Source organism: Eleginops maclovinus, chromosome 1 (assembly GCF_036324505.1).
Source record: "Eleginops maclovinus isolate JMC-PN-2008 ecotype Puerto Natales chromosome 1, JC_Emac_rtc_rv5, whole genome shotgun sequence".
NCBI classification, from domain to species: domain Eukaryota; kingdom Metazoa; phylum Chordata; class Actinopteri; order Perciformes; family Eleginopidae; genus Eleginops; species Eleginops maclovinus.
The window spans coordinates 18,708,683-18,721,493 of NC_086349.1; the positions used below are offsets into that span (position 1 = coordinate 18,708,683).

The 12,811-nt window shown below is 41.7% G+C and overlaps 1 protein-coding gene across 1 annotated transcript in view; it reads left to right on the forward strand.

Annotated features, from left to right (window-relative positions):
* LOC134868702 (membrane-associated guanylate kinase, WW and PDZ domain-containing protein 1-like) overlaps positions 1-12,811 on the forward strand; it is an 80,693-nt gene that overhangs the window by 25,212 nt on the left and 42,670 nt on the right. Inside the window, 1 exon segment of the mRNA XM_063890000.1 lies at positions 603-719. Within this exon segment, the coding sequence (XP_063746070.1) occupies positions 603-719 (117 nt within the window).

The window sequence follows — 12,811 nt, forward strand, 5'->3', positions numbered from 1 at the left end:
TCAATCTAATGAAATACATTACATTTTGTATAAATGAAATCTTGTTGAAGCTCAATTGATGGCAGTATCACTGGGTCAGGCTGTCTGTCTTCAGACCACTGAATTTGATGGATTGCCATCACATTCTTTAAAGACTTACATCAACTAATACCTTTCCCATCAGCCTTTGCTGTACTTTTTGTTTTTTGCCATTGGCCGTTAGCATGCTAACATTCTAAACGAACATGGCAAACGTTATACCTGCATGTCTGCGTTGTTACTTTGAGCATGTTTGCTTGCTTAAGTAAGCCTTGTTCATTCCATGGATCTAAAACAGTGAAATATATATGAACATTTGAATGCATTTTTAAACTACTATATATTTATCTGTTGCCTCAAATATTTACTGCAGGGTTTCTGTGTCTCCGAATTTGGCTAAAGAAAGTAAACAATGACTGACTTGTGCTCTTTAAGTCTCCAGGAGCATTTCAACGATGGAAATGTCACAGCCTTTCATAACCTTACTCCTGGTCAAATGGCGGCATGTAAACAGCAAAGAGATGATGTTTCTTGATGTGAAGGTTTGTTTACTGAAGCCGATTTTGCCTGTGTGCTGTTTCCAGGTCACAAGCTCAACAAGGACCTGAAGCGCTATCTGAGCCTGAGGTTTCAGAAGTCTTCCCCAGACCACGAGCTGCAGAAGACCATCAGAGCCAATCTGTATCGCCATGCTGTGCCTTGTGAGTATGAGAAAATGGTCATAGTGATAATATGCTGGATAATGCTTAAACGTGTGTTGTCTTTACCCCAATGACCCACTTTCTTTTGGCTTCTTTCTCATAGTTTTTATCTCTAATAATCTTATCTTTAATCTTATTCTTGCCTTTCACTCACCCATCAATTATTCTGTCCCTCTTTATATACCTATTTAAAATCTCTCTGAAATTAGAGAGTCAATGGTTTCTTGACCGGACCATAGGCACCAGTTTTGCAGCTGTCTCACATAACTGTGAAATATTCAAAAAGTGTGTCTCGATCCAAGCATCCAGCCCTGTGCCAGACTCCACAGCTGGGCTGGGTTACGTCACAAACCGTTAGATCTGACACAGTCCAACAGTTTGGATGGCACAGTCCAGATCTACTCTGTTCATTTCCCTACTTTACTCATTACATGTGTGTGTATAAAAAACTATTTCCTTGAATTTCGTGACCACAAAGCTTGTTTCAATAAAATGGCACAGTGGGTCTGCCTGGGATGTGATTATAATGTGTGTTTGTCCATGTGTCTGTATATGTGTGTTTCCCGCCTGATGAATTGCCTTGATTATCACACATATGCACTTATCTAATTTAATAAAAAAACAGAACATGATTCCACTTTCTTCCCGTTTCTACAGACGAGGCCTTGCTTTGCAGTAATCGCTAATAAAACTAGATTCATGTATTTTTTTCTTTTTCCCTCTGTGTGTGTTTGTTTTACATTGCTGATTCCCTCTGCCTCTCTGCCCTATCTCTGGCTGTCTGTCCTTCTATTGCGCTTGGCCATGTGACTGGTAAATCCGCATCTCTGAGCCTCCACTGCATGGGATTATGATGTTCTGATATATTGAAAATAGATGCCTCCCTGATTATGTGATGAACATGTTGGGCTCTTACAGAGATCACGATGGGAAGGAGGACAGAGGACAGACAGCGTTGACAAAATAAAATTGAAACCATTTTCAGATTTTTTGTTTTTTTTGTTTTAATCTTGTTATTTGAACCCCTTTGGGCTGCATGTTTGTATAAAAGCAGTTCAGTTTAGCTGTACATAGAGGAAAAAAAAAATAGATACTTGTTGCATAGTGAATGGAGCCTTTGCCATTGATGAAGGGTCCAGTGTTTAGAAGTATCATTGACTAGACAGATTGGATTGTAAAAATGCTGCTGTTTATCGATATTGTTCCTATTGTCAGCAAAGACTTGAGTAAACAATCTGTTACTGCATATGTACAGTAGCACTGAGTCATATAGTTGATACTGAAGACAAAAATATAAACAGTTCACAAAAGTACAGGTAGTCAGAAAATGTGACTTAAAAGGAGTTTGTTGGAGATTATTTTCAGACATGAATTTGGTGCTTTTGTGAGTTTCTACAGCAGCAGGATGCTGTATGTAGAATTGATTTAAAAGAAAATAGAGTGCCCACATTTATATTCATAAAGAAATATGTCATCCAGTGAAACAGAGAGGTTTTTTAATAGTATTTTGCCATCGGGCTTTGGCTTTACAAACAACTCAAAATGATGATCTGTGTTGATCTTTTCGTGGCATTTGTTGACAAAGACAAATATGTTTTATATCACTTCTTATTCTGTGTAGGGCATATGTACGTCTTGACTGTGGGTGTGTATTTGTCTCATATCTTTTTCCACTAAAAACTTAAAAGAGACTGAATGGGCCAGACAACACAATGCGCTACACAGCTCTACACTGAAATGTTTCTACTGCTTACCACTCCTTCTCTCTCTTTCTTTCTTTCTTTCTGTCCCTCCCTCTCTCCCTTTCTGTTGACCTACTATCGCTGCCACCTCCTGTTTATTGTCTCTCTCTCTCACACACACACACACACATGCAAATGTTTTCTTGGCATGACAAGGCAGAATGACAAAAGGCAGTCAAATAAAAGCCACACTTCTCAGCCCTCTGTTTCCTTTGTCTCTGTGTCTCTCATGTGTCCTCCTCCCCCTCTCATGAGCACATGTGTTGCTCCCTCTTGCTTGACTCGAACAGGTGCCTTTCCCTCCACCACTGTTCGAGGTGTTTTCTTTTCCCTTTGAGGCATGTGTGTGAATGTGTGTGTTTATATGAAACCCCCCTCTCTCTGTGAACCCATCCTCCTCCCCTCTCCTTCATAGCCTCGCTGCTACAGATGGCCATTGTGATCATGTGCAGCAAATGTCACAATTGATAGAGAAGTCGCTCTCTCGTGGGATTCATTTCCCTCTCACGTCTACAGCTGCTGCTTAGGGATGAGGGTTATCTCTGCGTTATCCAAGCATTTGAGCCAGAGTGCGACCCAACACTCCCCCCCCCCCCCCTCACTGATCTCTCCCTCCCTCCTCTCTTCTCTGTCGTTCTCCTCTCTTCACTTCAAATCCTCCAGTGAGTGTCAGCGTCCCTGTGGCTCGGCGGTGACTGCTGCCTTCCTCTGTCTCTCTCTGTCACACTCTAGCTGCTCCCACTGTCTCCCTGCCTCTGCTGCTCTCACCCTCCATCTCCTCCTCTCTCTCACTCCCTCTCTCTCTCAACCTCCCCTACTCGCTGTCCTTCACTCCCTCGCTTCCTTGTTTTCCACTCCACTGCCGATCTCGGGGAAATCATTGTTGGAGACAAATTTCTCTGTTTGCCGCTCACACAAAGAAAGGGATTACGGCTTGATTTACTGGCTTCAGGCTCTCTCTGCATCCAGGCAAGTGGCAGCTCCTTATTCTTTCCTCATTCTCGCCTTCTTCTTTTTTTCCACTCTCATCGCCATCCGCCATCCAAAGCCTGTGATGTATGCATGGCAGAGAGTGTGTGTATGTGGTTGATGCTGTGTATATAGGCTAAGGGAATCAGGGAAGGTGGGGGTAGGGGTGGGAATTATGTGAGGAAAAGAGGGGGGCAGGCACACTAGGAGCAAGCACGTCCAACCCAGAGGGACAGATGGCCAGTAGCCCTGGTGCTTTTTCCTCTCTGGTTTTCTAATTCACCCTGCAGGCTTTGTGTAAGGCCTACTAGTACACAGACCCTCTTTTCAAGAAGCAAGAGATGGCTGCTCTCCTTAGCTAGAAGAGGAAGGGAGGGTGGGGGGGTATCTGTGTGTGAAGAACGTACAGGGTAAAGGGAAGGAGAAGAGAGGAGGAGGAGGAGGAGGGGGAGGAGGAGGAGGAAGAGGAGGGGTGGCTTGTTGTACAGGCAGGTTTTTAAGAGGAGGTTAGGAGAGGAGAAGATATGAGGAGCTGAGAGGGGGGTCATCAGCCTCGAATGCATGGAGGTCAGGTCCAGATGCTGCTCAAACAAAAGGGCTTCTCTGGGGGAACGGCAGGGGGAAGCGTGGCACTCGCCATTGTGTGTGTCGCTGCATTGCAGGGTGCTGCTGGGGAGCCTCATGCTAATGATGGCCATTCATTCTTGTAACGGATGAGTGGGCCTCTGCTTCTGTTTGCCTTCTTTTCACAAACGCACTGTTCATATTTTGTTCATGTGACCAAATATCTGCTCTGTTAACAAACGATTCCCTCTGAAACAGACCAAGGAGGGGGGGAAAGGATGGCTTCCAAGCTCAGTGAGGAAGCTGGGCAAATATGTGTTTTTGCATAGTAATGATGTATGAGGACAGGTGCAGATGCTGTGTGTGTATGTGTCTGTGTGTGTGTTTACATAGGCTATGTGTTTGAACGGGTTATGTTTAATGCATGTGTTGGTATTTTCATTGCCATATTTAGCATATTAACTGATACAGTCACAAACTGGCATCCTTTGATACCATAATAATAGATCACATACATGCCAAAAGAACTGCAGATCTTCCTTCGTTCCGTCTCTGATGTTGATTTATTATTGACAATACCCTCCAAGCCCATTTCCAAGATATCTTATGCTAGTTAGAAGAAGAAACCATGCATTAACACTGCCTCTTTCTGCACTAATGTTTAGAACAGACTGCTGAGTTTGATTTTACACGAACTAAATGAGTCTAAAGAAAAACAACTGCAATTACAAACCTCAAACTTAAGTTTAGCTCACAATATTAGTAGTGATTCATAATCCTCATTCATGTTTCCTCATCAAGCTCACGTAAGACAATTGTCTTTTGATCTTGTGAATACCTAGGTAAAGGTGTGTTTACAGGATCGCCCCAGGTTAAATGAAAGAAATTACTTTATTATTAGTAAGCCAGTATCCTGTCCCACTACTGCAGAAATGCTTTATGTAGTCCCCTCTGTACAGCTGGGGTACTGCATTACTTGCTCGCTTTGACCAGAGGGATACTACCAACCTAGGGTCCACATGGAAGAAAAACAGAGCTTGGGATTGTTGATCAAAGCAAATGTGAATTCTCTTAACAGATTTTATTTCAGACAGCCTTCTAGTGTCTTTGAGGTCATGAAACGAACTGTACTAATTCACTAACTGAACAAAGATTCCCTGTTACGATCACGTCGTCCTTTATAAGACTAATCTGTGTGCGAGTGTCTTGTGATGGTTGGGATGGGTTGCAGTGGCGGCCAGCTAGCCCACAAGTGTTTGAGAACCCCGATGCCTCTGAGCAATGAGTGTGACAACACCAGATTGATCTGAAATCAGATATGCTTTAACTTTGTTATTTATGTGGCTGCTTACTTGTGTTTCGACCATTTTCACTCTTACTTTTCCACGCCTTATTTTGTTATCATCACTAACTGATTGCAGGTTTAACAGTAGGTCCTATGCAGTATTTTCCTGATATCACTGTCATGTCTGTGCGCTTGGTATGAAAATAGAGCTAGTAGTTAAACTAACAGTTAGCTTAGCTTAAAGGCATTAAGCAAGGTAAAATCTTTAGCATCTTATATCTGTTTTTTCTTGTTAAGCCTTCAGTAAGCTAATAGTTTAACTCTCCCACAGATAAAAACAACAACCCAAATAAGATATAACATGAAAATGAGTGTCCTTTACATCCAGTAAGAAGAGTGCCTTTGAACTTCTTTATCTCTAATAAAGAGTTGAAGGAAAGGCCAACCCTTAATATTATACTATATACCACATATACTATGGAAACATGATAAAGCCTTGCACCCGTTAATTCTTCATGAATGACACTGAAAAGAGCCCTCAATGTGTAGTCTTCCTATGTATGAGATTGTGAGTTTAGGTTTGTTAACCCAACAAAAACATGTCCCACCTTGTCCTTCAGCTATTCAAACAGTTACACATGTCATTCTTTAAGTCAGACACACAATACTAACCTAAATACTTGATACACACACAATGTCAAACCTATATCTTATCAAACTGTATCATAGGTACATTTAAGGTATTCTTGTGGATTTAAAATGTAAAGCTGCAATACTTCAACTTTAAGCTGTGGAACAATGAGGGCATGTGGCTAAGAATGGACCGTGTGGATCCAAACAGAAAACTGCAGTCCTCTTCCCTCAGGGCAGCTCCCGGGTTTTGTGGTCGGGTTGCCTGGGCAGCCTTCAATGTCCATGCAGGTAGAGGCCTGTGATTCCAGGTGGAAGCTTTTCTTTTGGGCTTTTAATCTCCAAAAATCCTTATGAAGTTCTGTAATCCGAGCGTAGTAAACAAATCCAACCTGCAACTAACTCTGCTCATCAGTAAAAACCCTTTTTGTCATACTTACACAGTTGTATAGGTGGTAACAACAGCATCTTCAACATTATACAGTCCAGTACCCTACTACCATCGTCTTCCACATCCTGAGCCTTGCTTGTCTTGCTACCCTTTACACTCTGCCTTAACCCAGCATTCACCCCCGGAGAGGTTTTCTCAGTCACAAGACCTGCCTAAAGCTGGCTGTTTATCAGGAGGCACCATGTGTTAGGTAATGTCAAGCATCTATATTTATGGCTAAGATAGCAGTAGAAGGAGAGAGGAAGACAGAGGAGAGGAAAAGAGGGAGAGCACGAGGAAGAGAGATGGAGGGAGGGAGGGAGGGAGGGAGGAGGGAGGGAGGAGAGTGGGCGGGAGTATGAAGGGGGCTGCAGCCATTGGCCTCAGACAGGAACTCGAGTGTGAATAGCTCACAATGGCTTAGCCTCTAAGCTGGGCTGGACCTCTAATTTGCTCTGCTTGTGGAGCTTTGAAGGAAAACGGCAGCTGCATACTAGCTGCCTGCCTGAATGAGCTTGCAAGCTGGGAGCTAGCACTTGCTCACAGACAACTGGATGATCCATGGATGGTTTGGTTGGAAGAGGGAAAGCAGAATTCAGCCTGCTTGGATTTATCATTTCAAATATTTCTGTGGAATAACGTGCGGAGAGGAGAGGAAAGCAGCAGCAGCAGCAGCAGCAGCGGCGGTGTAGAGGTAAATCTGACATTTACTTATCGTCCTGGGAAAGATGCCCTGGCTTCAGGGATTAAATTGGAGGAGATGTGGGTGGGGAAGATACACAGATCCATAGAAGCAGAAATACTGAGGCAGGTGGATTTGTTTTTTTGAATTGAGACTCTGGGAGCCAGTGCTGGAGCAGATTTGTGGTGTGGTAGTGATGGACTGATGTGTTGTGGCATGTGTCTGTAATGATGGCCTGTCTGTATGTGTGTAACTGCACATATGTATATTTCCCTGCCACATCTTTCCATCCTCCCTCATTTTTATCTCCCTGAGCCACCCCACCTTGAACACTAGCTCTCTCCTCTCAGCTTTACTCTGCTCTGTCCCCCCTTTTCACAACGCAGTTTTCTCCTAAAAAAATGGTGCTTTCTTATAGGTGAATAAACTAAAATCCTGCCATCTTTTGTGCTATTTTATTTTCAAGATTTCCAGCTAATGACGCCTGACATTGTATGTGCTTGCCCACTATTCATTTTCAGCCCCCCCTGTCCTCCCTTATTCTTCTCCCCCATATTGAAAGGGGAGAGATTGGGAGGGAGCAGGGGGAACAGCAGGAGAATAGCGGCTGGGACTCAGCTGTGAGGACTGTTGTGGCGCGAGCTGAAAGAATGGCCTGTTGTGTTGGGCAGCAGCAGTATTGTGTGTCTGGCCTCTCTCTCCCTTCCTCACTAACGGGTAACTGCATCATCGCTTTATCCAAACAATCACAGCGAGAAACATGCCCTTCTTATGAAGAAAAATAAAAAAAGATTATTTGACAAAGAAAGTTAGGCCTTTCAACATGTTCAGGGCTGGCTATTGTTTGAAAGGTTTTCATTCCCAAGATATGAGAAATTTTTTAGAGCTTATTTATATTTATATATATACATTTATATATATTAATTTATATATATATATATATATATATATATATATATAGTAAAGCTATAAAAACTGTGTTCATGAATCAATCGAGAACATTTTTGTGTTGAATCAAACTAAACCCACCTAACATGACCTAGTTCTGCACCAATTTTTGGCTAATTTCACTGGAATAGTTTTGGACTGTTGGTCAGGCACATAGGACATTTGAAGACAACTTTGAATTTAAATGAAAAAAGACATGATATCGATGTCAATAAAAAAAATTGTGACACTGTAACTGCATAACAATGACAACTTTCAGGACATTGTTCTGTTTATTAAGGACTTTTGATGGCTGTTTGAATGTTTTGCATTTGTGTTTCACTGTAGGAGAGGAGAAGATGTATTATAGCTCTCTGCCGACCCCATGGTAGTTAATTGAACTTACTACAGCATGGCGTGCTCTTAGCAGCACCTCGGTCCCTGATAGGATCTGGAGTGGGGCTGCTATTTGCTTAATCATTAATCTGAGGGCCTGCGCTACATTGATTCCCTCTACGTTCCCCTTCATAAATCATTTTGGACCAGCAATCCCTTTAATGGGGGATGGAAGTGCTGATTGAACACAGCCACAGTACTCAGGACCTAATATTCACCTTGGTGTCCGGTTCAGCTGATCAGGACTGAGGAAACGTGTCCAGTACCTGTCCAGCTCAGCAGCTGAGCTTCTCAAGCATTAAAGCATAAAGATGATGTGACAAATCCTTTAATTAAAGTCCCACATTCAGATCAAATATTTTGTAATATTCCGTATTAGTCATATTAGCGCCACTAAAAAGATTTATCCCGTTGACAACATAATGGACGCAAATGCCCATTTATCCATAGTTTGTGGTTGAAGCATTCCCATCATCTGACCAGTGTATTAAAGGACTACTTGTGTAGATGAGGCCTTAAAGTGCTGCCTCAATCAATGCTGCTCGGGTAATTGGCTTACAGGCCCAAGAGAGTTGCGTGCTAACTCCCTGTGTGACTGTTGGCTTTCTCTACCCCTCCCCTGTTCTGTCTGCTCTGAGATACGTCATTTCTTCTCACGTCATCTCTCAGCCTCTGTTTTCATAACACACACTTCCCCGTCAACACTGAGTGTGTTTGTCCTGGAAACACGCCCCAACTTTTGCTGTAGCTACAGGTTTGTGTGTTGAAGATGCATGGGTAATTTACAGGCATTGGTGGTAAGATTTAGTTTTTTAAGAATCAATAGTTTGACATGACTTTGTATTTTCACCCTACTTTTTTATTTAGTGTCTTAATGCATATTGTAGCATTGTTTGGAAACATGTTTTTGATAAACAACTATTTCCAGATTTAGTTTACAACCCCACTCCCAGTTGTTAGTTGCTTAGTCTCGTGTGTTCTCCCCCCTGTCAGGTTTACACTCTTAACCACCAGGGGTTAAAAACAGCAGATGTTTGGCTGAAACGGTGTGTGTGTAAGAGTGTGTGTTTATCTGTGTTAGACAATGAGTGGAAGCTCGCTAGACCATCAACAGCAGGAAGGCGATTGAGAGTATCAGATGTCAGGGTGCTGTCACCCCACTGTCTTTTGTTAGTACGCAGGAGGGCGTCTTTTCACCTTGAGTTGTGGTTGAGTGTGTGGACTCTTTCTGATATTTTACACACAAAATAAGCTTCCATTATATTTGATTGTGGACACATTTATAATCAATTTGTGATAAAGACTTGCAGAGGAGTAATGATCTGAGGATTCAAAGAGCAGGGCCTTTGGATGTCGATAAAGAAGTGTTCAGGTTATTTTGGCCTCAGGTAACAGTGAACCACAGTGACCCAGGGGTTAGGACAGGACATAGACAGAGAGGCTGCAGAGGATGTAAGGATATATCTCCATTAGTCTGACATCCTGCACTTCAGTTGTTTGTTTGAACAATGCAAGATAGAATTGTAAAATGAAGAAAACAGGCAAACAGCACTTCACGTGAGAGCTTTTATTTATCACCTTTTATTAAATCAAGACATGTATTTTTGACTTTTGAAGTGTCCTCCAATCATGGACACAATATGAATCCTGTGCTTCCAAGGGACTATTCTGTAAGTAGAAAGTCGGTGTCAGGTGACACACTAGAGTGAAACACAGTCAGCAAACATTTAACTGTGTGATTTAAAGTTTAAAGATTAAAGGTCTCTGCAGAGTTAGCAATTATACCCAATTCTGGACATCCACTGAAGATACTAACAAAGGACCAAATGTGAGAAAAAATATGGCAACAGAGACGAAGTAGATAGAGACATACATAACAAGACTAATAATTTACAGCCATGCTAGCAGCTCTTTAAATTGAGCATCAGCATTCTAACATAAATGCTCAGACACTGATATTAAGGAATAATGTGTTCATCATCTTAGTGTAGTGTGTAGGAACTACCATATCCTTCCTCCTTCTCACTCATGTGCGGCAAAAAGTGTTCCATGTGCATATCCCTGGCAGGCTTGGGCCACTTTTAGACGATACAAACATTCACTCAGCTACATGAATGAAATATTTAGACAGCTTTTACAGATAACAGCCTCCCTCTCAGGACAAACTCACACAGCTTGTGTAAGCCCACCAGAAAGGACTGCAGTGCAACCTCGCTTCATGCAAACATTGCATTTTTTAAATGTATTATTACAGTGTAGAGTAAAAATCAGTGTTTAGCATTTTCACCTGAGTAGACGTCCATTTGTGTTTGACCTTTATGCAAATACTCAGTGTAATAGTATTTCAAAGCATCTATTTTCGCTTGGTATTTGTGATGACAAAATGCCACATGTTATGGAACAGTATATGGGGTAAAATATGCATTTTTTGCTGTTTGAAACAGTTGAAGTTGAACCCTGTGCATTGTAAAAGATTCAGTGGCCAGATGGCCTCAGATTCCGCTTTTCTCTGAAGCTAGATACAATGGCCTATAAACTGCTTGTCACTAATTTTAGCCCATCAACAGCACAGTAGCAGAAGCATTGAAACACATTTGCAAAATGTAAACATATCCACATACTGTCCATGTTCTTTTGGCCGACATTGAGGTACTTGAGCGGTCGTTTTTACATGAACTGTACATGTTTTAGTGCAGGTAGAGGAGAGGTTTACTTAAATGTGAAAGAACAAAAAAATAAAAAACGTCAGTCACTATAGAGCCATTAAAAGCAGGTTTCTACATCATTTCATGAACAAAACGGGTCTTCTACATAGATAAACTGTGTTTTCATTTTTTTTCAGTAATGAAAACACCATGTGGACAAGTAATCAGTCTTACGACATTACCATCTTTTAGTTGAAGAAGTCCATCCAGTAGTAAGGTCATCTTAGTCTACTCATGTAGCTGCTTCCTGTGACACTTCACTGAGGGATGTTCCTGATTTACTTCACTTGAAATTGGTCTCTTTGAGATGATAATCTTCTTCTCATACGAACTAATAATATTGTCCAAAACAAATACATCATATTATGTGGACAAATAATCACCATTTGTTTGTTTGTTAGTCTACAATGCAAATTTAAATAGCCAGGTCATACGGAAAGTGGCCATTGTGATTCAAATACATAGAGTTCTTACAGTGGGGGGATAACATTTCTCCAAGGTCTGTAATTAATGACTTAGGACAAGTCGGATGCTCCTGCAGTTTATGGTCCGTGTTCGGTAGCAGTGAGTGAGTGGCCCAGTATTAGGATGTGGGTCATAGCAGCAACTCAAACAGGCCACTTCAGGGACACATGTCCCCTGCTCTGGAGCTTTTTATGAACTGCCAGTGAGGACAGAAACTGGCTTCCACAACCTGCTATTTATAGTACACACTTTTAATACACCATATACAGTTTATGTTTACACACTTCTTCCCTCCTGTACCTGTGTCTCCTATTCTGTGTTTGTGTGGTTCTGTCAGTGTGGACGCTCATACCTGTATATATAAGCGTGTGTAGGTTTACTGTGTATTTTAAGCCATATACAGACTGCAGTTAAATCTAGAGCAGAGTACAGTAGGGGGTGACCAGAAGGAAGACACTATTCTTGGGTGTTTACTCAAAATAACATTTAGCTCATGACTTAGCTTCCCCACTTCTATTCGTGCATAATAACACATCTTATAGTCAAATGCAGTCGAGTAAAATAACCCAATAAAATATAAATACAAAACTTTACTCATTTAGAACTATTCCCTCTCAGTGTTTAGTCCCACAAATACTGAACGAAGGCAGTTACAGCTTCCCAGACCCAAAATAAAGATCAGTTAAATTGCTTGATCACAGATTTTCAGTTAATGGTATTAAAGATAACATTACAGCTAAAACAATTAGTGAAATTACAGAAAATGTATCTGCAACAAATGACTGAATTATCATTTCAGTTAATTATCAGCAAAAATTCTCAACATTTTCCAGCATCAGCTTCTCTATTGCATGGATTTGTTTTGATTATATAATTGTTAATAATACTTAGCTGCAGCTAATACAGATAAAAGGTTGATTCATTTTAGTGTCCATGCATCCACTAATCGGTTAATTGACTATAGTGGTATGTTTTGCACCGCACACAGAGTTCGTTGTACGGTGCAGTGACATAGAGACATTGTTGATGACGTGACAGAAGCAAGGACACGCTTGCCTGGACTCCTTTATCCTTTTAGCGGTGCTTGGATCAATACCTCTGTCACACACACAGATGCATGCATGCACACACCCAGCCCCAGCCTTCTGAGAAAGAGAGCAAGATGCTACTCACTGAATAACACGATGCCCGAACAAGATGAAAGTGGAGATGTGAAGAGAGGCAGCAAAGTGTGTGTGCTGCACAGCAAGAGCCAGAGATGCAGTGGTTGTGTTTCACTTCTCCGTGCATGATGGTT